Here is a 25,097-nt window from a genome sequence, read left to right on the forward strand (position 1 = left end):
CGAGGGCCGGGGGCCGGACCGGGACCGAGGGCCGGGGGCCGGACCGGGACCGAGGGCCGGACCGGGACCGAGGGCCGGGGGCCGGACCGGGACCGAGGGCCGGGGGCCGGACCGGGACCGAGGGCCGGACCGGGACCGAGGGCCGGACCGGGACCGAGACCGAGGGCCGGGGGCCGGACCGGGACCGAGGGCCGGACCGGGACCGAGGGCCGAGAGCCGGACCGGGACCGAGGGCCGAGAGCCGGACCGGGACCGAGGGCCGGATCGGGACCGAGGGTCGGACCGGGACCGAGGGCCGAGAGTCGGACCGGGACCGAGGGCCGAGAGTCGGACCGGGACCGAGGGCTGAGAGTCGGACCGGGACCGAGAGTCACAGAGAAATAAAGACTTGCATTTATATAGCGCTTTTCACAACCACCGGACGTCCCAAAGACAACAAAGTACTTTTTGAAATGTAGTCGCTGTTTTAATGTTGGAAACGCGGCAGCCATGTGATAATGACCAGTTAATCTGTCTCAGTGATGTTGATTGAGGGATAAATATTGGCCAGGACACCGGGGAAAACTCCCGTGCTCTTCTTCAAAATAGTGCCATGGATTCTTATACATCCACCTGAGAGAGCAGACGGGGCTCAGATTAATGTCTTGTCCAAGAGACAGCACCTCCGACAGTGGAGTACTGAGTGTCTGCTTAGATTTTTGAGCGCAAGTCTCTGGAGAGGGACTTGAACCCACAACCTTCTCACAGAGTAAAACGGCACAGGAGGCGGCCATTCGGCCCATCGAGTCCTGCCGGCTCTCTGTATAGCAATCCAGTCAGTCCCATTCCCCCACTCTATCCCCGTAGCCCTGCAAGTTTATTTCCCTCAAGTGCCTATCCAGTCTCCCCTTGAAAACATTGAGTGTCTCCACTTCCACCACTTCCGTCGGCAGCAAATTCCAGGTCCTCACCACTCGCTGCGTAAAAAAGTTTTTCCTCACATCCCCCTGTATCTCTTGCCCAAAACCTTAAATCTGTGTCCCCTAGTCCTTGTACCATCAATTATTGGGAACAGCCTTTCCCTGTCTAGCCTATCCAAAGCCGTCATAATCTTGTACATCTCTGTTAAATCACCCCTCAACCTCCTTTGCTCTAATGAAAACAAATCCAGCTTCTCCAACCTGTCCTTGTAGCTAAGATCCCCCATCCCCAGAACCATTCTGGTAAATCTCCTCTGCACCCTCTCAAAAGAGATTAGCGTGTAAAGTTCAGGCACACGGGATTGGGGGCAAGGTATTGACTTGAATAGAGAACTGGTTGGCAGACAGAAAGCAAAGAGTTGGAATAAACGGGTCTTTTTCCGAGTGGCAGGCAGTGACTAGTGTGGTACCGCAGGGATCGGTCCTTGGACCCCAGCTATTCACAATATATATTAATGATCTAGACAAGGGAACTAGATGTAATATCTCCAAATTTGCAGACGACACAAAGCTGGGCGGGCGTGTGTGCTGTGAGGAGGATGCTGAGAAACTCCAGGATGATTTGGACAGGTTGGGTGATTGGGCAGAAGCATGGCAGATGCACTAGAACGTGGATAAATGTGAGGTTATCCACTTTGGTCGCAAAAACAGGAAGGCAGATTATCTGAATGGCAATAGATTGGGAGAAGGGGAAATGCAACAGGACCTGGGTGTCCTTGTGCACCAGTCGCTGAAGGTAAGCATGCAGGTGCAGCAGGCGGTTAAGAAGGCAAATGGTATTTTGGCCTTCGTAGCGAGAGGGTTTGAGTACAGGAACAAGGATGTCTTGCTGCAGTTGTACAGGGCCTTGGTGAGACCGCATCTTGAGTATTGTGTGCAGTTTTGGTCGCCTTATCTGAGGAAGGATGTTCTTGCCATGGAAGGAGTTCAGCAAAGATTTACCAGACTGATACCTGGGATGGCAGGAATGACGTATGAGAAGAGATTGGGTCGATTGGGCTTATAATCGCTGGAGTTTAGAAGAATGAGAGGGGATCTCATTGAAACTTATAAAATTCTGACAGGACTAGACAGACTAGATGCAGGAAGGATGTTCCCGATGGTCGGGGAGTCCAGAACCAGGGGTCACAGTCTAAGGATAAGGGGTAAGCTATTTAGGGCAGAAATGAGGAGGAATTTCTTCACCCAGAGAGTGGTGAACCTGTGGAATTCTCTACCACAGAAGGCAGTAGAAGCCAATTCATTAAATATATTCAAGAAGGAGTTGGATATATTTCTTAAGGCTAAAGGGATCAAGGGGTATGGGAAGAAAGCAGGGACAGGGTACTGAATTTGGATGATCAGCCATGATCGCATTGAATGGCGGAGCAGGCTCGAGGGGCCGAATGGCCTACTCCTGCTCCTATCTTCTATGTTTCTAAAGGGCCTTCACATCCTTCCTAAAGTGTGGTGACCAGAACTGGATGCAATACTCCAGTTGTGGCCTAACCAGCACTTTATAAATATTCAGCATAACTTCCCTACTTTTGTACTCAATACCTCTATTTATGAAGCTCAGGATCCCATATGCTTTGCTAACCACTCTCTCAATATGTCCTGCCACCTTCAGGGACTTATGCATATTAACTCCCAGGTCCCTCTGTCCCTGCACACTCTTTAAAACTGTGCCATTAAGTGTATATTGCCTCTCCCTGTTCCTTCTGCCAAAATGCATCACCTCACACTTCTCTGTATTAAATTCCATCTGCCACTTGTCTGCCCATTCTGCTAGCCTTTCTATGTCCTGTTGCAGTCGGTTGGCATCATCCTCATTGTTTCCCACACCCCCAAGTTTGGCGTCATCAGCAAATTTAGAAATTCTACTCTGTATTCCAATATCCAGGTCATTTATATATATCAAAAAAAGCAGTGGCCCCAGCACTGACCCTTGGGGAACACTACTGCCTACCATCCTCCAGTCTGAAAAACAGCCATTTACCACAACTCGCTGTTTTCTGTCCTTAAGCCAATTCCTTATCCCAGCTGCCACTGACCCACCTATTCCATGAGCCTCAATTGGGAGTTAAATTAAGGATTGAGATTAGACTATATTCGCAGCGCCTGATTTTGAGCGGTTTCAGGCTCACTGTTTTGGCCCATTGGGCCCAGAGCTGCTGGGTTTACAGTCCCAGAGACAGAGCCTTTGTTGGTGTGGAGGAGCCCCCTGGGCCAGGCCTCTCGCTGCCGCCCAATCTTTACCTGTTTCACGTCCTTCCCGTGTCTCACCAGCTGCACCTCCCCGTAGCTGCCTTTGCCCACTGTCCTGATGACCAGGTAGCGCTCCATGCCGCTCACCGCCGCTAGGGCTGTGCAGGAGGCCACGGACTCTCGGCGCCCACCTGCGCTGCGTCTTCGTTCATGTCTCACCCGACTCGGGTTACAGCAAACCGGCGAGAAACAGGACGGAGGACGGACATCGCTTCACCATCACCAGGCAACGGGAACGGCGGGCCCGGCGGCGCCACCACAGGGCCGGGCTTGGAACTGCAGCACATAGCGGCCCGGCGGCGCCACCACAGGGCTGGGCTTGGAACTGCAGCGCATCACAGCCCGGCGGCGCCACCACAGGGCCGGGCTTGGAACTGCAGCGCATCACAGCCAGGTGGCGCCACCACATGGCCGGGCTTGGAACTGCAGCGCATCACAGGCCGGCGGCGCCACCACACGGCCGGGCTTGGAACTGCAGCGCATCACAGCCCGGCGGCGCCACCACATGGCCGGGCTTGGAACTGCAGCGTATAGCGGCCCGGCGGCGCCACCACAGGGCCGGGCTTGGAACTGCAGCGCATAGCGGCCCGGCGGCGACGCCACCACAGGGCCGGGCTTGGAACTGCAGCGCATAGCGGCCCGGCGTCGGCGCCACCACAGGGCCGGGCTTGGAACTGCAGCGCATCACAGCCCGGCGGCGCCACCACAGGGCCGGGCTTGGAACTGCAGCGCATCACAGCCAGGCGGCGCCACCACAGGGCCGGGCTTGGAACTGCAGCGCATAGCGGCCCGGCGGCGCCACCACAGGGCCGGGCTTGGTACTGCAGCGCATAGCGGCCCGGCGACGCCACCACAGGGCCGGGCTTGGTACTGCAGCGCATAGCGGCCCGGCGTCGGCGCCACCACACGGCCGGGCTTGGAACTGCAGCGCATCACAGCCCGGCGGCGCCACCACAAGGCCGGGCTTGGAACTGCAGCGCATAGCGGCCCGGCGGCGCCACCACAGGGCCGGGCTTGGAACTGCAGCGCATCACAGCCCGGCGGCGCCACCACAGGGCCGGGCTTGGAACTGCAGCGCATCACAGCCCGGCGGTGCCACCACAGGGCCAGGCTTGGAACTGCAGCGCATCACAGCCCGGCGGCGCCACCACAGGGCCGGGCTTGGAACTGCAGCGCATAGCGGCCCGGCGGCGCCACCACAGGGCCGGGCTTGGAACTGCAGCGCATCACAGCCCGGCGGCGCCACCACATGGCCGGGCTTGGAACTGCAGCGCATCACAGCCCGGCGGCGCCACCACACGGCCGGGCTTGGAACTGCAGCGTATAGCGGCCCGGCGGCGCCACCACAGGGCCGGGCTTGGAACTGCAGCGCATAGCGGCCCGGCGGCGCCACCACAGGGCCGGGCTTGGTACTGCAGCGCATAGCGGCCCGGCGGCGGCGCCACCACAGGGCCGGGCTTGGAACTGCAGCGCATCACAGCCCGGCGGTGCCACCACAGGGCCGGGCTTGGAACTGCAGCGCATCACAGCCCGGCGGCGCCACCACAGGGCCGGGCTTGGTACTGCAGCGCATAGCGGCCCGGCGGCGGCGCCACCACAGGGCCGGGCTTGGAACTGCAGCGCATCACAGCCGGTGGCGCCACCACAAGGAGGAGTTGGTTACTGCAGAAATACGGAGCCAATATATAGTCTGAAATTGTTGAACTCAATGTTGAGTCCCGAAGGCTGTAAAGTGCCTAATAGAAAGATGAGGTGCTCTTCCTCGAGCTTACGTTGAGCTTCGTTGGAACAATGTAAGAGGCCGAGGACAGAGAGATCAGAGTGGGAGTGGAGTGGAGAATTAAAGTGACAGGTAACCGGAAGTTCGGGGTCGCGCTTGCAGACTGAATGGAGGTGTTCCGCAAAGCGGTCACCGAATCTGCATTTGGTCTCCCCAATGTAGAGGAGACCACATTGTGAGCAGCGAATACAGTATACTAAATTGCAAGAAGTACATGTAAATCGTTGTTTCACCTGGAAGGGGTGTTTCACCTGGACGGTGGGAAGGGAGGAGGTAAAAGAGCAGGTGTTGCATCTCCTGCGCTTGGATGTGAAGGTGCTGGGCGAAGGGGAAGGGGTGTTGGGGTGATAGAGGAGTGGACCAGGATGTCACGGAGGGAGCGATCCCTTCCGGATGCTGAAAGGGGGGGAGGGGAAGATGTGTTTGATGGTGGGATCACGCTGGAGGTGGCAGAAATGGCGCAGGATGATCCGTTGAATGCAGTGGCTGGTGGGGTGAAAGGGGAACCCTATCGTGGTTCTGGGAGGGAGGGGAAGGGGTGAGAGCAGAAGTGCGGGCAAAAGAAAGACATACCGGAAGCACTGGTATGGAAGGTGGCATCGTCAGAACAGATGCGGCAGTGATGGAGAAATTGGGAGAATGGAATAGAGTCCTTACAGGAGGCGGGGTGGGAGGAAGTGTAGTCCAGGTAGCTGTGGGAGTCAGTGGGCTTATAGTGGATGTTTATCAATAGCCTATCCCCAGAAATGGAGACAGAGAAGTCGAGGAAGGGAAGGAAAGAGTTGGAGATGGACCATGTGAAGGTGAGGGAAGGATGGAAATTGGAAGCAAAGTGAATGAAATTATCTAGTTCAGAGTGGGAGCAGGAAACGGCACCGATACAATCACCAGTGTATCGGAAAAAGAGGTGAGGGAGGGGACCTGAGTAGGACTGGAACAAAGAATGTTCCACATATCCCATGAAAAGGAAGGCAGCCCATGCGGGTTCCCACAACAACACCTTTAATTTGGAGGAAGTGAGTGGAGTCAAAGGAGAAGTTGTTCAATGTGAGAACAAGTTCAGCCAGGCGGAGGAAGGTAGCGGTGGATGGGGACTGGTTGGGCCTCTGTTCATGGAAGAAGCGGAGTGCCCTTGGGCCGTCCTGGTGGGGGATGGAGGTGTAGAGGGATTGGATGTCCATAGTGAAAAGGAGACGGTTGGGGCCGGGAAACTGGAATTGTAATTTAACCTGCTGACAAAGGTGGTGCTGTTGTTGTTTGGCGAACTGACCTCTATCATTCGGAAGCTGAACGGCAACTCTCCAACACCTCCTCCTACCTTCCCCCTGGACCATGACCCCACTACCAAACATCAAGAAATCGTTTTCAAGACTTGTCACAGACCTCATCTCCTCTGGAGAGCTTCCCTCCATGACTGCCAACCTCATAGTCCCCCAACCCCGCACAGCCCGCTTCTACCTCCTTCCCAAGATCCACAAACAGGATTGCCCTGGTAGACCCATTGTTTCAGCCTGTTCTTGCCCCACAGAACTAATTCCTTCATATCTCGACTCTACTTTTTCTCCCCTTGTCCAGTCCCTTCCCACCTACATCCGCGACTATTCCGACACCCTCCGCCACTTTAGCAGTTTCCAGTTTCCCGGTTCCACTTCTTCCTTGAACAGAGGCCCAACCAGGCCCCCACTATAAGCCCACTGACTCCCATAGCTACCTGGACTTCCTCCCAACCCGCTTCCTGTAAGGACTCTATTCCATTCTCCCAATATCTCCGTTTCTGCCGCATCTGTTCTGACGATGCCACCTTCCATACCAATGCTTCCGGTATGTCTTCCTTTTTCCTCAACCGAGGATTCCCCTCTACCATGGTTGACATAGCCCTCGACCATGTCCTTTCCTCCGTTCAGTCCACAAATGTGACCCCGAGCTTCCGGTAGCCTGTCACTTTAATTCTCCCCTCCACTCCCACTCTGATCTCTCCGCCCTCGGCCTCCTACACTGTTCCAACGAAGCTCAACGTAAGCTCGTGGAACAGCACCTTATCTTTCTATTAGGCACTTTACAGCCTCCTGGATTTAACATTGAGTTCAACAATTTCAGACTATAAATTGGCCCCTGTATTTCTTCCTATTTATTTCCTCTTGTTTCCTCACATGAGTTTGGTAAGTGTGGGAGTTTGGTGAAGTGCAGGAAGGAGGTGCTTGCTTTTTCTGACTTCTTCCGCAGAGCGGCGGCGGACCTGAGTGGGAGCAGACCGAGGCCCGAGTGCGGGGATAAAAGCAGCAACAGACCTGCATCAACAAGAGAAAACGGCAGTGTGACGTCACAGGTAAGGCAGGTAAGTGATTGGTAGTGACTGTGGGTTAAGTTTTAAGTTAACATATAACTAAATTTTAAAAACTAAACTTAATTTAATTAATTTAATAAACTAAACGAGGTAAAGAATTTGATTAACACTAAACTAATTAATTAAATAAATAAAATAATGGGAGAACAGGAGAGGTGTTGCTGCTGCAATATGTGGGAGCTTGTGGACATTTTTGTCCAGGGCAACTACATCTGCGGTAAGTGTCTGCGGCTCGAGGAACTTCGGCTCCGAGTTGGGGAGCTGGAGTCCGAGCAGCAGACATTGTGAGATATCAGGGAGGGAGAAAGTTACCTGGACCTTTTGCTCCAGGAGGCAGCCACACCCCTTAGATTAAATACTTTAGAATTGACACGTGGTCAGGGACAGGAGGGTGTGACTGCGAGTGAGGCAGGCACGGGGATCCAGGAGGTAGTATAGCAGGAGCCTCAGTCCCTGCACTTGTCCAATAGATTTGAGGTTCTTGCAACCCTTGTGGACAAGTGCAGGAACTGCAGAGAGGACAAGCAAACTGACCACGGCACCGTGGTACAGGAAGCCGTTCAAGTGGGGGGAGTAAAAAGGAAGGTGGTTGTAGTAGGCGACAGTATAGTTAGGGGGATAGACACTGTTCTCTGCAGCCAGGAGCGTGAGTCCCGAAGGCTATGTTGCCTACCCGGTGCTAGGGTAAAGGACATCTCCTCCGGGCTGGAGAAGAACTGGGAGGGGGAGGGGGAGGATCCAGTTGTTGTGGACCACGTAGGTACCAACGACATAGGTAGGACAAAGAAAGAAGTTCTGCTGAGACAGTTTGAGCAGCTAGGGGCTAAATTAAAAAGCAGAACCACAAAGATCATAATCTCTGGATTACTACTGGAGCCACGAGCAAATTGGCATAGGGTCAATAGGATCAGGGAGATGAATGTGTGGCTCAAAGATTGGTGTGGGAGAAGTGGGTTTCGATTCGTGGGGCACTGGCACCAGTACTGGGGAAAGAGAGAGCTGTTCCATTGGGACGGACTACACCTGAACCATGCTGGGACCAGAGTTCTAGCGAATCGAATAACTAGGGAGGTAGATAGGGCTTTAAACTAAATAAGCTGGGGGAGGATCCCAGTGGAGCGAAATCTAGAATGCTTAAGAGAAAAGACAAGGAAGCAGTGCAGGAAAGTGATTGGGGTAAGGATAACCAGATTGTGTCAGGAAGGGACAGAGCGTACAAACAAAGGAGTGCACGAACAAATAGGGTCCGGGTAAGAAAAAATGGTAATAAGACAAATAGGGCCATGGTACAAAAAAATGTTAAAGATGTCTAAAAATGTTAAAAAGACAAATCTAAAGGCACTGTATCTGAATGCACGAAGGACTCGTAATAAGGTAGATGAATTAACAGCGCAAATAGATGTAAATGGATACGATATAATTGCGATTACTGAGACATGGCTGCAGGGTGACCAAGGCTGGGAGCTGAATATCCAAGGATATTCGATATTTAGGAACGACAGGCAAAAAGGAAAAGGAGGTGGGGTGGCGTTGTTAGTAAAGGATGAAATCAGAGCAATAGTGAGAAAGGATATTGGCTCAGAAAATCAAGATGTAGAATCAGTCTGGGAGGAGCTAAGAAGCACCAAGGACCAGAAAACATTGGTGGGAGTTGTCTATAGGCCTCCAAACAGTAGTGGTAATGTAGGGGATGGCATCAAACAGGAAATTAGAGATGCATGTAACAAGGGTACTACAGTAATCATGAGTGACTTTAATTTACATATAGATTGGCCAAACCAAATTAGCAATAATACTGAGGAGGATGAATTCCTGGAGTGTGTACGAGATTTTTTTTAGACCAGTACGTTGAGAAGCCAACTAAGGAACAGGCTATCCTAGATTGGGTATTGTGCAATGAGAAGGGGTTAATTAATAATCTTGTTGTGGGGGGTCCTTTAGGGAAGAGTGACTATAACATGATAGAATTCTTCATTAAGATGGAAAGTGAAGCAGTCCAATCTGAAACTAGGGTCCTAAATCTAAACAAAGGAAACTACGAAGGTATGAGGAGTGAGTTGGCTATGATAGATTGGGGAGCTTCATTAAAAGGCATGACGGTGGATAGGCGAAGGATAACATTTAAGGAACGAATGCATGAATTGCAACAGTTATACATTCCTTTCTGGCGCAAAAACACAAAAGGAAACGCGGCCCAACCATAGCTAACAAAATAAATTAAGGATAGTATTAGATCCAAAGAGGAGTCATATAGAGTTGCCTGAAAAAGTAGCAAGCCTGAGGATTGGGAGCAGTTTAGAGTTCAGCGAAAAAGGACCAAGAGATTGATTAAGAGGGGAAAAATAGAGTATGAGAGTAAACTTGCAAGGAAGATAAAAGCGGACTGTAAAAGCTTCTACAAGTATGTAAAAAGAAAAAGATTAGTGAAGACAAATGTATGTCCCTTACAGTCAGAAACAGGAGAATTTATAATGGGGAACAAGGAAATGGCAGAGCAAGTAAACAAATACTTTGGGCTCGATTTTGCCATTGGGGGCGGGCTGGGGCGTGTCAGGTGGTTTCATGTCAGGACCCCGACTCCGATGTGAAGTTGGAAAAAAGTACGATTTTGCCCTAATTGGGCACTTGATTGCCAGCGTGTGGAAACCCCTGGCCCAATGAGTCGTTTCATACAGAAAGTCGCCTCCGATGACATCATCAATGCTGCTGGATTTAAGGCCTGCAAGCAGCCTTGCTTCTTCTGGAGACTTTAAACTTTATGCCCATTGTTGTGATCGCTTCATTCATCAACTATGTCCAGCAGTAGGCCAAAGTGTGCTCCAAGGTTCAATGAGGCCTCCCTCCACGCTCTGGTGGAGGGAGCAAGATCAAATAAGGAGGTGCTCTTTCCTTCCTCAGGGAGGAAAAAGCCTCCCCGGCAGACTAAAGCTGTGTGGATACAAATGGCCCAGGAGGTCAACTCAATCTCTATGTGCCGCAGAACCTGGCTGCAGAGAAGGAAGAGGTTTCATGACCTTCTGCGCACAGGAAAAGTGAGTATGACTTTCCCATCACCCTCAATCTGATCCCCATCGCCTCTCCTCACCAGCACTCTGCTTTGCCAACCTCTTCCTCCACATCCCACTTGACACTTACATCCCTGCACCCTTACCCATTCCCTCTCTATGGTCACATTCACTTAACTATTCGACCAAGCAGCCCTCACACTCCCTATCACGCTCTCAAACTCCACTTGTGTCCCTCATTGCAGGAAAAGAGAGTGCACAAGGAGGAGGGCCACCCTCAGTAGCCCAGCTCACCACCTCAGAGGAGGCGGCCCTGGAAATCGCCGGTGTCGAGGAAGATTTGCAAGTGGGGGACGGACAGATGGGCGCATCACAGCAAGCTGGTGACAGAATAGTTTGGCATCTCTCTCATTGACATTGCATGAGTGACTGATAATGATTCTGATGCTCTAACAGATTGACTTATGATCATCTGCACAATTCAATGTGCATGCAACTTTTACTTCACATCTCTAATTCTTTCCTTTACTCCCCCACAGGGCCATCGACAACCCCTGTCCCCACTGTCCAGGAGGAACAGCCTGAGCTTCAAGACTCCTCAGAGGAAGCTGCAACCTCTGAGGGCGCAGCGTCAGCAGAATTCAGCGCACCCAGCATCAGCGCAGACACTCACACCTCGGCGGGACCTTTGCGAGATAGAGTAGTGTTGTCACCTGGTGTATCACAGCTCACAAGATGGTGGAGACAGGGACAGCAGTGGAGATCCTTGTCGGAGGGTGCAGGACTCTGCCAGCTCGGCTCAGCTGCATGTCGACCCTGTGCCTCCGGGTCCATCCAGAAGGAGAGCGGTGCTGGAACTCCAGGAAGAGGTGCAGGAGTCTCTGGCAGGTTTTGTCTCCAGGGTTGCTGAGAGTGTGGAGCGAATGGAGGAGTCCATTGCAAACATGAGCAGAGTCTTTGTGGAGGCATTGGCGCATGAACACATCACCACGGAAAGGATGGCAATCACCGTGGAAAGGATGACATCTCTGGAGGAGAAGATGGCTACGGCCATGGAGGAGCTAAGTCGCTAGAGTGTTGAAAACATGGTAATTGTTCAGAATAGACTGGCATCTCTTGAGTAGCGATGGTCAGCTATTGAGCATAGAAACCAGACCTTCATGGAAGTCCTCTGGAGTAGGACTTCCAGTGCAGAAACGGGTCCTCATGGCCCCCCTGAAGTGCAGCAAGGTGCTGTCAAGCCACTTGCTAGCTCTGAAGTGGGGCTGACCCATGAGAGGGATGTTGGTGGCAGACAACAAGGAAGTGGGGGCTCCTCTCCAAGCGCTCACACAACCATGCCACTGCAAAGCCCTCGGTCAGAGCCCCACCAGAGTCCTCACCCAACTGAGATGGGCATCTCATCCCCTGCACAGCCGTAGGAGCAGCAGACTGTTGCCGTGCCCTCACTGGTTCGCAACCCCAGAGGACGGCCACCAAAGGTGTCGAGACAGGAGCAGCAAGAAAGTGAGCAAGGGGCCTCCATATCTGCTGAAGCCACAGGGGAAGCACCACGTAGGAGCATGCGTAAGAGGAAGATAATGCATAAGTAGCCACAAGGGTAGTCACTTGGGTGTCATGTTGTGTTTACTTTTGAAATGCCATCAGTTGCTTGTTGTGATAAAAAATTCTGATGGCAAACTGTTGAAGTTGTGGCCTGTGTCATTTCACAAATGGGACTTCCACATTGAGGGCTTAGGACGACTTGCAATTGTAAGTATGGTGGTCAGAGTGATAGGAATCTGCAGGTTCTTGTCCATTGTCGATGCTCGGGTAAGAAGGTGCAAGGCAAAAGTGTTTGATTGTGCAGGCTAAGCAAATCTGGCCAACATGAGTGCGTCCCTTGCATCCAGGGCAGCAATGTGGTCACGCGCTAGTGCCTTCTGGCCTGTGCAGCTTCAGGTGGGTGAGCAGCAGCTTGGCGCTCCTGTTGTTGCTCCTGCTGTTGATGCTGCTGTTGTTCATGGTTCTGCTGCTGCCGCGGCTGGTCTTTGTCCGAATCTGATGTCCAGGAGGAAAGGAAATAAATGGTTCCCATGCTTCTGGTATATTCCTCAGTTGAGGAAGCGCTCATTCAAGATGGGGAGAGGGGTTTCCCAGGAGGTCACACTGGAGATGGGTTTCAGGCTCCAAACTTCCACAACAATGAGTAGGCCTGCTAAAAGTTCCCCCAGACCTGAGACAACAAAGTTCTGCCACCTGCAAATGATCATTGGTTAAAACTCCTTTTTAATGGTGGAGCTGCAGCTGTTAGTAAGCAATCCACTTGTGAGGCCGCCTGGATTAACTGGCGTGTTCCAGAGATGTGCAGGACGGGGGGAAAGTGTTAAAATCAGAAAGGCCGCTCAAAATGGGATTATAGAGGCAATTAATTCGTTGTTAAGGGCCTTAAGGTCTGAAACCCTGATTCTGGGAAAATTGCTCGGAGGCGGGATCGGAGCCGCCCGCCATTTTCTGCGATTTTAACACCTCACACGCCTCCAATCCCTCCTCCTCGGGCCTGGCAAAATCGAGCCCTTTGGTTCTGTCTTCACGGAAGAGGACACAAATAACTTCCCAGAAATGCTAGGGAACCAAGGGTCTAGTGAGAAGGAGGAATTAAAGGAAATTAGTATTAGTAAAAAAATAGTGCTGGAGAAATTAATGGGACTGAAAGTCGATAAATCCCCAGGGCCTGATAATCTGCATCCCAGAGTACTAAAAGAGGTAGCCATGAAAATAGTGGATGCATTGGTTGTCATCTTCCAAAATTCTATAGATTATGGAACAGTTCCTGCAGATTGGAGAGTGGCAAATGTAACCCCACTATTTAAAAAAGGAGGGAGAGAGAAAACGGGGAACTACAGACCGGTTAGCCTAACATCAGGAGTAGGGAAAATGCTAGAGTCTATTATAAAGGATGTGATAACAGGACACTTAGAAAATATCAACGGGATTAGACAAAGTCAATATGGATTTATGAAAGGGAAATCGTGTTTGACAAACTTACTGGAGTTTTTTGAGGATGTAACTGGTAGAATAGATGAGGGAGAACCAGTGGATGTGGTGTACTTGGATTTTCAGAAGGCCTTTGATAAAGTCCCACATAAGAGGTTAGTGTGCAAAATTAAAGCACATGGGATTGGGGGTAATATACAGGCATGGATTGAAAATTGGTTAACAGACAGGAAACAGAGTAGGAATAAATGGGTCTTTTTTGGGGTGGCAGGCGGTGACTAGTGGGGTACCACAGGGATCAGTGCTTGGGCCCCAGATATTCACTGGCCCAGAAATTCGGGTCTCCATGGGTGAGTATGCGCAGTGTACTCACCCGTAGGCCCAACGAAAGTGCCGGTTTTGTGCATGCACTGCGCATGCGCGGGAAACCGGAACTTCCGTTCCCTTAAAGGAAGGGGTTCACAGGTCGAATGCGTGCGCAGGAGAGGCAGCGCGTGCGCCTGGAACTTCTGTTTTTTTTGCAGGTTTCTCTGGGAGGGTAAGTCTCCAGGAGTTACACTTTTAAAAAGCAGTGGCAAGGCCTGCTTTTAACAATGTAAGTGGTGAATTAAGTAAAATTAAAACATTTTTTCCACAGGTTTATTATTTTTAAATACTTTAAAGAAAGGTAAGTTTATTTTTAGCCCTGTTAGAAACTGTAATTAATTTTTTCAAAAAATTTAAATTATTGTTTAAAATAGTTATTTTATGTAATTTATAGTTATTTTAAAAATGTGATGTTTTTTAAAATTTATTTGAAGTTTTAGTTATGTTTTGGGGCTGATTTGTATTTATAGTTTTGACAGCTCTTCCTGTCAAATTTATGAATGGGCATTCCTTGCTACCATTGACTCTCCATGGCCCACGTGATCCCAGGGGACGCTTCGAACTAACTGCGCCCCTGGGATACGCAAGCACTGCGCGCCGGCAGTTGGAGGAGGCCCAGGATCGGAATACCACGCAGGCCCACAGCACAACGGCCGGTGCGCTAGGTAAGTGCAGGTCGGAGGCTTGCACCCGCGGGAAGCCTCCGACCCGAATTCCTGGGCCTATATATATTAATGATTTGGATGAGGGAAACAAATGTAATATTTCCAAGTTTGCTGATGACACGAAACTAGGTGGGATTGTGAGTTGTGAGGAGGATGCAAAGAGGCTTCAAGGCGATTTAGACAAGTTGAGTGACTGGGCAAATACATGGCAGATGCAGTATAACGTGGATAAATGTGAAGCTATCCACTTCGGTAGGAAAAACAGAAAGGCAGAGTATTATTTAACTGGTGATAGATTGGGAAATGTTGATGTACAGAGGGAGCTGGGTGTCCTTGTACACCAGTCACCGAAAGCAAACATGCAGGTGCAGCAAGTAGTTAGGAAGGCAAATTGTATGTTGGCCTTCATTGCAAGAGGATTTGAATATAGGAGCAGGGATGTCTTACTCCAGTTATACAGGGCCTTGGTGAGATCACACCTGGAGTACTGTGTGCAGTTTTGGTCTCCTTACCTAAGAAAGGATATACTTGCCATAGAGGGAGTGCAGTGAAGGTTCACCAGACTGATTCCTGGGATAGCAGGACTGTCGTATGAGGAGAGATTGGGTCGACTAGGCCTGTATTCACTAGAGTTTAGAAGAATGAGAGGGGCTCTCATTGAAACGTATAAAATTCTGACAGGGCTAGACAGACTGGATGCAGGGAGGATGTTTTCCCTGGCTGGGGGGTCTAGAACGAGGGGTCACAGTCTCAGGATACGGGGTAGGACATTTAAAATTAAAAAAAAAAATTGTTTATGGGATCAGGGTGTCGCTAGCAATGCCAGCATTTATTGCCCATCCCTAGTTGCCCTTGAGAAGGTGGTGGTGAACTGCTGCAGTCCGTGTGGCGAAGATACTCCCACAGTGCTGTTAGGTAGGGAGTTCCAGGATTTTGACCCAGCGACGACGAAGGATCGGCGATATACTTCTAAGTCAGGATGGTGTGTGACTTGGAGGGGAACTTGGAGGTGGTGGTGTTCCCATACACCTGCTGCCTTTGTCCTTCTAGGTGGAAGAGGTTGCGAGTTTGGGAGATGCTGCCGAAGAAGCCTTGGCGAGTTGCTGCAGTGCATCTTGTAGATGGTACACACTGCAGCCACGGTACGCCAGTGGTGGAGGGAGTGAATGTTTAAGGTGGTGGATGGGGTGCCAATCAAGCAGGCTGCTTTGTCCTGGATGGTGTTGAGCTTCTTGAGTGTTGTTGGTGCTGCACTCATCCAGGCAAGTGGAGAGTATTCCATCACACTCCTTACTTGTGCCTTGTAGATGGTGGAAAGGCTTTGGGGAGTCAGGAGGCGAGACACTCACCGCAGAATACCTAGCCTCTGACCTGCTCTTATGCACAGTATTTATGTGGCTGGTCCAGTTAAGTTTCTGGTTAATGGTGACCCCCAGGATGTTGATAGTGGGGGATTTGGCGATGGTAATGCCATTGAATGTCAAGGGGAGGTGGTTCGACTCTCGCTTGTTGGAGATAGTCATTGCCTGGCACTTCTGTGGCGCGAATGTTACCTGCCACTTATCAGCCCAAGCCTGAATGTCGTCCAGGTCTTGTTGCATGCGGGCATGGACTGCTTCATTATCTGTGAAGTTGCGAATGGCGCTGAACACTGTGCAGTCATCAGCGAACATCCCCATTTCTGACCTCATGTTGGAGGGAAGGTCATTATAATGAAGCAGCTGACGATGGTTGGGCCTAGGACACTGCCCTGAGGAACTCCTGCAGCGCTGTCCTGGGGCTGTGATGATTGACCTTTAAGCACCACAACCATCTTCCTTTGTGCTAGGTATGACTCCAGCCAGTGGAGCGTTTTCCCCCGATTCCCATTGACTTCAGTTTTACTAGGGCTCCTTGATGCCAGACTCGGTCAAATGCTGCCTCGATGTCAAGGGCAGTCACTCTCACCTCACCTCTAGAACTCAGCTCCTTTGTCCATGCTTGGACCAAGGCTGTAATGAGGTCGGGAGCCGAGTGGTCTTGGCGGAACCCAAACTGGGCATCAGTGAGCAGGTTATTGTTGAGTAAGTGCCACTTGATAGCACTGTCGATGACACCTTCCATCACTTTGCTGATGGTTGAGAGTAGACTGATTGGGCAGTAATTGGCCAGGTTGGATTTGTCCTGCTTTTTGTGGACAGGACATACCTGGGCAGTTTTCCACAATGTCGGATAGATGCCAGTGTTGTAGCTGCTAGTTCTGGAGCACAAGTCTTCAGCACGATAGCCAGGATGTTGTCGAGGCCCATAGCCTTTGCTGTATCCAGTGCGCTCAGCCGTTTCTTGATATCACGTGGAGTGAATTGAATTGGCTGAAGACTGGCTTCTGTGATGGTGGGGACCTCAGGAGTAGGCCGATATGGATCATCCACTAGGCACTTCTGGCTGAAGTTGGTTGCAAATGCTTCAGTCTTGTCTTTTGCACTCACGTGCTGGATTCCACCATCATTGAGGATGGGGATATTCTTGGAGTCTCCTCCCCCCGTTAGTTGTTTAATGGTCCACCACCATTCACGACTGGATGTGGCAGGACTGCAGAGCTTTGATCTGATCCGTTGATTGTGGGATCGCTTATCCATGTCTATAGCATTCTGCTTCCGCTTTTTAGCATGCATGTAGTCCTGTGTTGCAGCTTCCCCAGGTTGGCACCTCATTTTTAGGTACCCCTGGTGCTGCTCCTGGCATGCTCTTCTGCACTCATTGTTGAACCAGGGTTGGTCCCCTGGCTTGGTGGTAATGGTGAGTGAGGGATATGCCGGGCCATGAGGTTACAGATTGTGGTTGAATACAATTCTGCTGCTGCTGATGGCTCACAACGCCTCATGGATGCCCAGTTTTGAGCAGCTAGATCTATTCTGAATCTATCCCATTTAGCACGGTGGTAGTGCCACACAACACGATGGAGGGTGTTCTCAGTGTGAAGACGGGACTTCGTCTCCACAATGCCTGTGCGGTGGTCATTGCTGCCAATGCTGTCATGGACAGATGCATCTGCGACAGGTAGATCGGTGAGGACGATATGAGGAGAAATTTCTTCACTCGGAGGGTGGTGAACCTGTGGAATTCTCTACCACAGAAGGCTGTGGAGGCCAAGTCACTGAATATATTTAAGAAGGAGATAGATAGATTTCTAGACACAAAAGGCATCAAGGGGTATGGGGAGAGAGCGGGAATATGGTATTGAGGTAGAGGATCAGCCATGATCATATTGAATGGCAGAGCAGGCTCGAAGGGCCAAATGGCCTACTCCTGCTCCTATTTTTCTATGTTTCTATGATAGCTGTTAATGTTACTGCCATCATCATCCACACATCATCTAGAGCCATCTTCTGTTTCTTAATTTGTCCCATTACCTCTCCTTTTGCCTTGCACCATCATCCCTTTTGTCATTCCATCTCTCCTGCCTTCCATCCTATCACAGACCTCCCCTTTGTTCTTTCCTCCCCATCTCCCTGCCCTGCTTAAAAATCTCTCTTCCCTAACCTTTTCCAGTTGTGACGAAGGGTTCGACCTGAAACGTTGACTCTGTTTCTCTCTCCCCCATGCTGCCTGACCTGCTGAGTGTTTCCAGCACTTTGTGTTGTTATTTCAGATTCCCAGCATCCGCAGTATTTAGCTATTGTAGTTGGTTACTGCAGTTCATTGCAACACTGCGGCGCCACCACAAGGAGGAGTTAGTTACTGCAGTTCGCTGTAACGCTGTCTACGGAGGTCACTGACCATCATCAAAGACCCTACCCATCCCAGCCACAGTTTGTTCGCCCCCCTGCCATCTGGGAGACGCTACAGATGCATTCGCACCCGCACGACCAGATTTAGGAACAGCTTCTTTCCCAGGGCTGTCATCCTACTGAACTCTGCCAATAAACTCTAAAGCTTGCACATCTGTCAATGCAATTTATTATGTTTATGTTTATGTTACAAGCCAAATGTATGTTAAATGTCTTAATCAAAATGTACACTCTCGGGAGCCGCAAGCTTACATTTCGTTGTACTGCACTTGTGCACAAACAATGACAATAAAGTTGATTATTATTATTATTATTAATTCAATTTCAATTTTATTGGTCACATAACTAAATACAAGAAGTGTAATCTAGTCAGTGAAATGCTTTTTTCTTGACGAGCCGAGAGCACCAAGCAGCAAGAACACTGAGCTGCCTGGTACGCACGGAGCCCGCAAAGATGGCAGCCATCTTCATCGGCGCCATCACAAAAAAACACATACCGACATATACACGCATACATACTTTAAATATAAATAAAGCAGACATAAAAAAGACAGCACACAAAATGAACAAGCAATAATGTAAAAAAAGTAATTTCTACAGTAATTACATTGATATTTCTACCCAGGCTTCAGGGTGGCCGTACTGGGAGAGCATCATGAGGAACTCACAACACTGCGGCGCCACCACCGGGAGGAGTTAGTTACTGCAGTTCATTGCAACACTGCGGCGCCACCACATGAAGGAGCTGGTTACTGCAGTTCATTGCAACACTGCGGCGCCACCACAGGAAGGAGCTGGTTACTGCAGTTCATTGCAACACTGTGGCGCCACCACAGGGAGGAGCTGGTTACTGCAGTTCATTGCAACACTGCGGCGCCACCACAGGAAGGAGCTGGTTACTGCAGTTCATTGCAACACTGCGGCCATTGCAACACTGCGGCGCCACCACAGGGAGGAGCTGGTTACTGCAGTTCATCACAGCTCTGCGGCGCCACCACAGGGAGGAGCTGGTTACTGCAGTTCATCACAGCTCTGCAGCGCCACACTACAGGGCGGCATCTGGAACTGCAGCTAATCATCCGGTAAAGGACACGCTGCGGGGTGGGAGCAGTCGATTAGATTCTGGTTTTGCACAAACAACATTAAAGGGGTAACAGGGATGTGTGCTTTTTATGTCAATGCTCAGGGATCAAGTGCTTCCTCTCAGGACATGGCTGGACCCCCTGTTCTTTTGTGTGCCAGCCAGTGGCTCAGTGGATAGCAGTCTCACCTCTGAGTCAGAATGTTGTGGGTTCAAGTCCCACTTTAGAGAATTGAACACAAAAATCTAAGCTGACACTCCAGTGCAGTGCTGAGGTAGTGCTGCACTGTTGGAGGTGCTGTCTTTCGGATGAGATTTTAAACTGAGGCCCCGTCAGCTCTCAGGTGGCACTATTTTGAAGGAGAGCAATGGAGTTATCCCCAGTGTCCTAGCCAATATTTATTCCTCAATCAACATAACGAAAACAGATTATCTGGTCATTATCACATTGCTGTTTGTGGGAGCTTGCTGAGTGCAAATTGGCTGCCACGTTTCCTACATTGCAACAGTGACTACACTTCAAAAGTACTTCATTGGCTGTAAAGTGCTTTGGGACATCCAGTGGTTGTGAAAGGTGCTATAGAAATGCAAGTCTTTCTTACTAGGTTCATGGAGTGCTGGATAAGATCAGGTGAGGGGAAAAGAGTATTAAAATAAGGTTATGGGTAAAGTAAAATAACGCAATGATCGTGCTCTGCCTATGACAGCAGAGCAGGGCTTAATTCAATTACATCGACTGAAATTCACCCCAGTGCATACATTGATGTAAACTGTTACAAATTGCAGATTCTTATCAAAGCAGCAGTTTAGAAAGCAAAGGACACAGAGTTAATATCCCAAATTCAAAGGCAGTATTGCCAGTTGTGGAGACAGATCAAGCAATGCCACTGTCCCCAATAGGTAAGCAAATCTTAAACAACTGAAGTTAGATTGAGGATAAATTTCACATACCAATACCATTTCTGCTACCAGAATCTAACTGGTCTATATTTCTTTGTTTTGGTAATATATTCGTCACTGTACTATTCCCTTATATCTCTATAAATTGTTTTATATTCAAAACATTAAATTACCAGGTAACCACTTTACTTTTTACCAAGCATCACATTGTTACCTTACTAACCTGACATTGTTAACGGTTCTTTCTCCTCAGGTACTGTCCCCCTCCCCCTCAAATCTGCCGTCATCACCCCTCTCAAAAAAACAACCCTTGATCCCTCCATCCTTGCAAACTACCACCCCATCTCCAACCTCCCTTTCCTCTCCAAAGTCCTTGAACGTGTTGTCACCTCCCAAATCCGTGCCCATCTTTCCCGCAATTCCATGTTTGAATCCCTCCAATCCGGTTTCCGCCCTTGCCACAGTACCGAAACGGCTCTCATCAAAGTCACAAATTACATCCTTTGTGACTGTGACAAAGGTAAACTATCCCTCCTCGTCCTTCTTGACTTGTCTGCAGCCTTTGACACGGTTGACCACTCCATCCTTTTCCAATGCCTCTCCACCATCGTCCAGCTGGGTGGGACTGCACTCATCTGGTTCCATTCTTATCTATCTAATCATAGCCAGAGAATCACCTGCAACTGCTTCTCGTCCTGCTCCCGCATCATTACCTCTCGTGCCCCCCAAGGATCTATCCTTGGCCCCCTCCTATTTCTCATCTACATGCTGCCCCTTGGCGACATCATCCGAAAACACAGCGTCAGTTTCCACATGTACGCTGACGACACCCACTAACACTTCTCTCGACCCCTCCATGGTCTCTAAATTGTCAGACTGCTTGTCCGACATACAGTCTGGATGAGCAAAAATGTTCTCCAATTAAATATAGGGAAGACTGAAGCCATTGTTTTCAGTCCCCGCCACAAACTCCGTTCTCTAGCCACTTCATCCCTCTCCCTAACATCTGTCTGAGGCTGAATCACACTGTTCACAACCTTGGTGTCATATTTGACCCTGAAATGAGCTTCCGACCACATATCCGCAGCATAACAAAGACCGCCTATTTCCACCTCCGTAACATTGCCCGTCTTCGCCCTTGCCTCAGCTCATCCGCTCCTGAAACCCTCATCCATGCCTTTGTTACCTCTAGACTTGACTATTCCAACACACTCCTGACTGGCCTCCCACATTCTACTCTACGTAAACTTGAGGTCATCCAAAACTCAGCTGCCTGTGTCCTAACTTGCACCAAGTCCCATTCGTCCATCACCCCTGTGCTCGCTGACCTACATTGGCTCCCGGTTAAGCAACGTTTCGATTTCAAAATTCTCATCCTTGTTTTCAAATCCCTCCATGGCCTCGACCCTCCTATCTCTGTAATCTCCTTTAGCCCCACAACCCTCCGAGATATCTGCGCTCCTCTAATTCTGCCCTCTTGAGCATCCCTGATTATAATCGCTCCACCTTTGGTGGCCGTGCCTTCTGTTGCTTTGACCCTAAGCTCTGGAATTCCCTGCCTAAACCTCTCGGCCTCACTACCTCTCTTTCCTCCTTTAAGATGCTTCTTAAAACCTACCTCTTTGACCAATCTTTTGGTTACCTGTCCTAATTTATCCTTATGTGGCTTGGTGTCAAATTTAAATTTTTTTATTTTGTCTTATAATACTCCTGTGCAGCACCTTGGGATGTTTTACTATGCTAAAGGTGCTATATAAATACAAGTTGTTGTTGTAACCTCTCTCCTACTGTTGCCAAAACGCTAATCTAAAACTGTATCTTTATAGTTTTGACTTCTCTACTGCCTGTCCTCCCCAACTCTACCCTCCACAAATTACAACTCCTGCAGAATGCTGCATCCCGCATCGTCACCCACACAAAGTTACCATCTCATCATCCCTGCTCATGCCAAGTTCCACTAGTTTGCCATACACCAGTAGATTGATTTAAATACCCAATTCCTTGCTTTCAGTTGCCTCCATGCCAACCCCTCACTCTACCTCAGCAATCTCCTCCAACTATACACACTCACATTCATCCTCCACTCCCCTGATAGTGGGTTAGTCCTTGTTACCCACTCTCCCACTTCCACTATTGGTGACAGACCTTTAAATTATTATGCCCTTGCCCTCTGGAGCACTTTCACTAAACACTATTGCCTTGTAACAACATTCAGAAGCCTCCTAAAAACCTCTTCAACTCTGTATTTGTCTCCATGCCAAATTCTCAGCTGTTCCTTTTTCCCTTTAGTCTCGGCATCCGCTGTTTTCTTCCACACTGTAAAGCCCCTTGAGGTGTCTCTGAACATCAGGAATACTGCAGAAATTTAAGTTGTTGTTGCATCATGTGTATGACAGACGTATGAACAACATTCACCATTTGATACATTTATTGTACTGATCTCATATAAGACAATATTGGCACAATCGCAAAGCAACTTGTCCTTAAAACTATTCTCTCCTCTAGTTTGTGACTTACTCATTTTACACCATATGCTTATAGGAATTGACACTGAAATATGAGAGCCACAAAATACATTGAATTGTCTTCCCATGTCAACCACCCTTATAACATCTCTGAGTGACTCTCAATTTATCAGTGACCTGAGGCAAATTATGTCCATTTGGAACTGGGTGGAAATTTAAAATCTTTACAACCAGTAGAGAAAGGAAATTTTCATCCTCTGAATGTGGGTTGGATTCATATCCAGATCCCATGGGTCAAAGAGCAGTGTGCTGGCCAAGTATCTGAATCGTCTTTCTTTTCTCTCCCTGTCAAAGTGGCAATCTGTGTGTAGAGCCGGAAGATGTAGGTGAGGTTTTAAATGAATATTTTGCATCTGTGTTCACTATGGAGAAGGACGATGTAGGCATAGAAATCAGGCAGGGGGATTGTGATATACTTGAACAAATTAATATTGAGAGGGAGGAGATACTGGCGGTTTTAGCGGGTTTAAAAGTGGATAAATCCCCAGGCCCAGACTAGATGTATCCCAGGCTGCTGTGTGAGGCAAGGGAGGAGATTTCAGGGGCTCTGACACAAATTTTCAGAACCTCTCTGGCCACAGGGGAGGTGCCAGAGGACTGGAGGACAGCTAATGTAGTACCATTATTCAAGAAGGGTAGTAGGGATAAACCAGGGAATTACAGGCCAGTGAGCCCATCATCAGTGGTAGGGAAATTATTGGAAAAAATTCTGAGGGGCAGAATTAGTCTCCACTTGGAGAGGCAAGGATTAATCAAGGATAGTCAGCATGGCATTGTCAGGGGAGATCAGGTCTCCTCTACATTGGGGAGACGAAACGCAGATTGGGTGACCGTTTTGTGGAACACCTCCATTCAGTCCGTAAGGGTGACCCCGAGCTTCCGGTCGCCTGTCATTTCAATTCACCGTTCCATTCCCACTCAGACCTCACTGTCTGCGGCCTCTTGCATTGTTCCACGGAAGCTCACCGTAAACTCGAGGAACAGTACCTCATCTTCCGATTAGGCACTTTACAGCCTTCTGGACTCAATATCGAGTTCAACAATTTCAGACCATAACCTCGGCCCCTATTATATTTTTAATATATTTTTTATCCACACTTTTGATTTGTGCCTTTTCCTTTTTTTCTTTCTCTCTCCCACATGGCAGCTGTCTTTCACTCTGCCAGCGCATTTCACACTTCATCTAGAGCCATTGTTTGTTTCTTTACCTGTCCTATTACCATCTCGTCTCACCTTGAATATCTCTTAATGTCTCTTCTTTCATCCCCTCCCCCATTTCCTAGCCCCCAAACTGCCTTTTAATCTTTTCATTTCCTGCCTTTTTTTCTCAGTTCTGTCGAAGGGTTTCGACCCGAAACGTTGACTCTGTTTCTCTCTCCACGGATATTGCCTGGCCTGCTGAGTTTTTCCAGCGTTTTCTGTTGTTATTTCGGATTTCCAACATCTGCAGTATTTTGCTATCGTATTCATGTCTAACCAATTTGATTGAATTTTTCGAGGGGGCGACTAGGTGTGTGGATGAGGGTAGTGCAGTTGATGTGGTATACATGGACTTCAGTAAGGCTTTTAACAAAGTCCCACCTGGGAGACTGGTCAAGAAGGTAAGAGCCCATGGGATCCAGGGCAATTTGGCACATTGGATCGAAAATTGGCTTAGTGGCAGGAGGCAGAGGGTGATGGTGGAAGGTTGTTTTTGTGACTGGAAGCCTGTGTCCAGTGGCGTACCACAGGGATCGGTGCTGGGTCCCTTGCTGTTTGTAGTGTATATTAATGATTTAGATATGAATGTTGGAGGTATGATCAGTAAGTTCGCAGATGACATGAAAATTGGTGGAGTGGTAAATAGCGAGGAGGGAAGCCTCAGGCTACAGGACAATATAGACGGGTTGATCAGATGGGTAGAACAGTGGCAAATGGAATTTAACCCAGAAAAGTGTGAGGTGATGCATTTTGGGAGGACTAACAAGGCAAGGGCATACACAATGAATGGTAGGACCCTAGGAATGACAGAGGATCAGAGGGACCTTGGTGTGCATGTACATAGATCCCTGAAGGCAGTAGGACAGGTAGATAAGGTGGCTAAAAAGGCATATGGGATACTTGCCTTCATTAGCTGAGGCATAGAATATAAGAGCAGGGAGGTTATGATGGAGCTGTACAAAACACTAGTTAGGCCACAGCTGGAATACTGTGTGCAGTTCTGGTCACCACACTATAGGAAGGATGTGATTGCATTGGAGAGGGTGCAGAGGAGATTCACCAGGATGTTACCTGGGCTTCAGCTCTGAGGAGAGACTGAACATGCTGGGGTTGTTTTCCTTGGAGCAGAGAAGGCTGAGGGGGGACCTGATTGAGGTGTGCAAAATTATAAGGGGCATAGATAGGGTAGATAGAAAGGAACTTTTCCCCTTAGTAGAGAGGTCAATAACCAGGGGGCATAGTTTCAAGGTTAGGGGCAGGAGGTTTAGAGGGGATTTGA

The 25,097-nt window shown here is 49.4% G+C and overlaps 1 protein-coding gene across 2 annotated transcripts in view; it reads right to left on the minus strand.

Annotated features, from left to right (window-relative positions):
• The window catches only part of nek4 (NIMA-related kinase 4), a 48,837-nt gene extending 45,354 nt beyond the window's left edge, over positions 1–3,483 (minus strand). For both annotated transcript variants that reach the window (XM_086001838.1, XM_086001837.1), the window contains exon 1: positions 3,198–3,483. In XM_086001838.1, coding sequence (XP_085857964.1) covers positions 3,198–3,284 — 87 coding nt within the window. In that variant the 5' untranslated portion in view covers positions 3,285–3,483. The remainder of the gene's footprint in view (positions 1–3,197) is intronic.
• Between the last annotated feature and the right edge of the window lie 21,614 nt (positions 3,484–25,097).

The sequence above is a fragment of the Somniosus microcephalus genome, chromosome 11 (genome assembly GCF_052327205.1).
Source record: "Somniosus microcephalus isolate GS21.2 chromosome 11, FLI_Smic_1.0, whole genome shotgun sequence".
Classification (NCBI taxonomy): domain Eukaryota; kingdom Metazoa; phylum Chordata; class Chondrichthyes; order Squaliformes; family Somniosidae; genus Somniosus; species Somniosus microcephalus.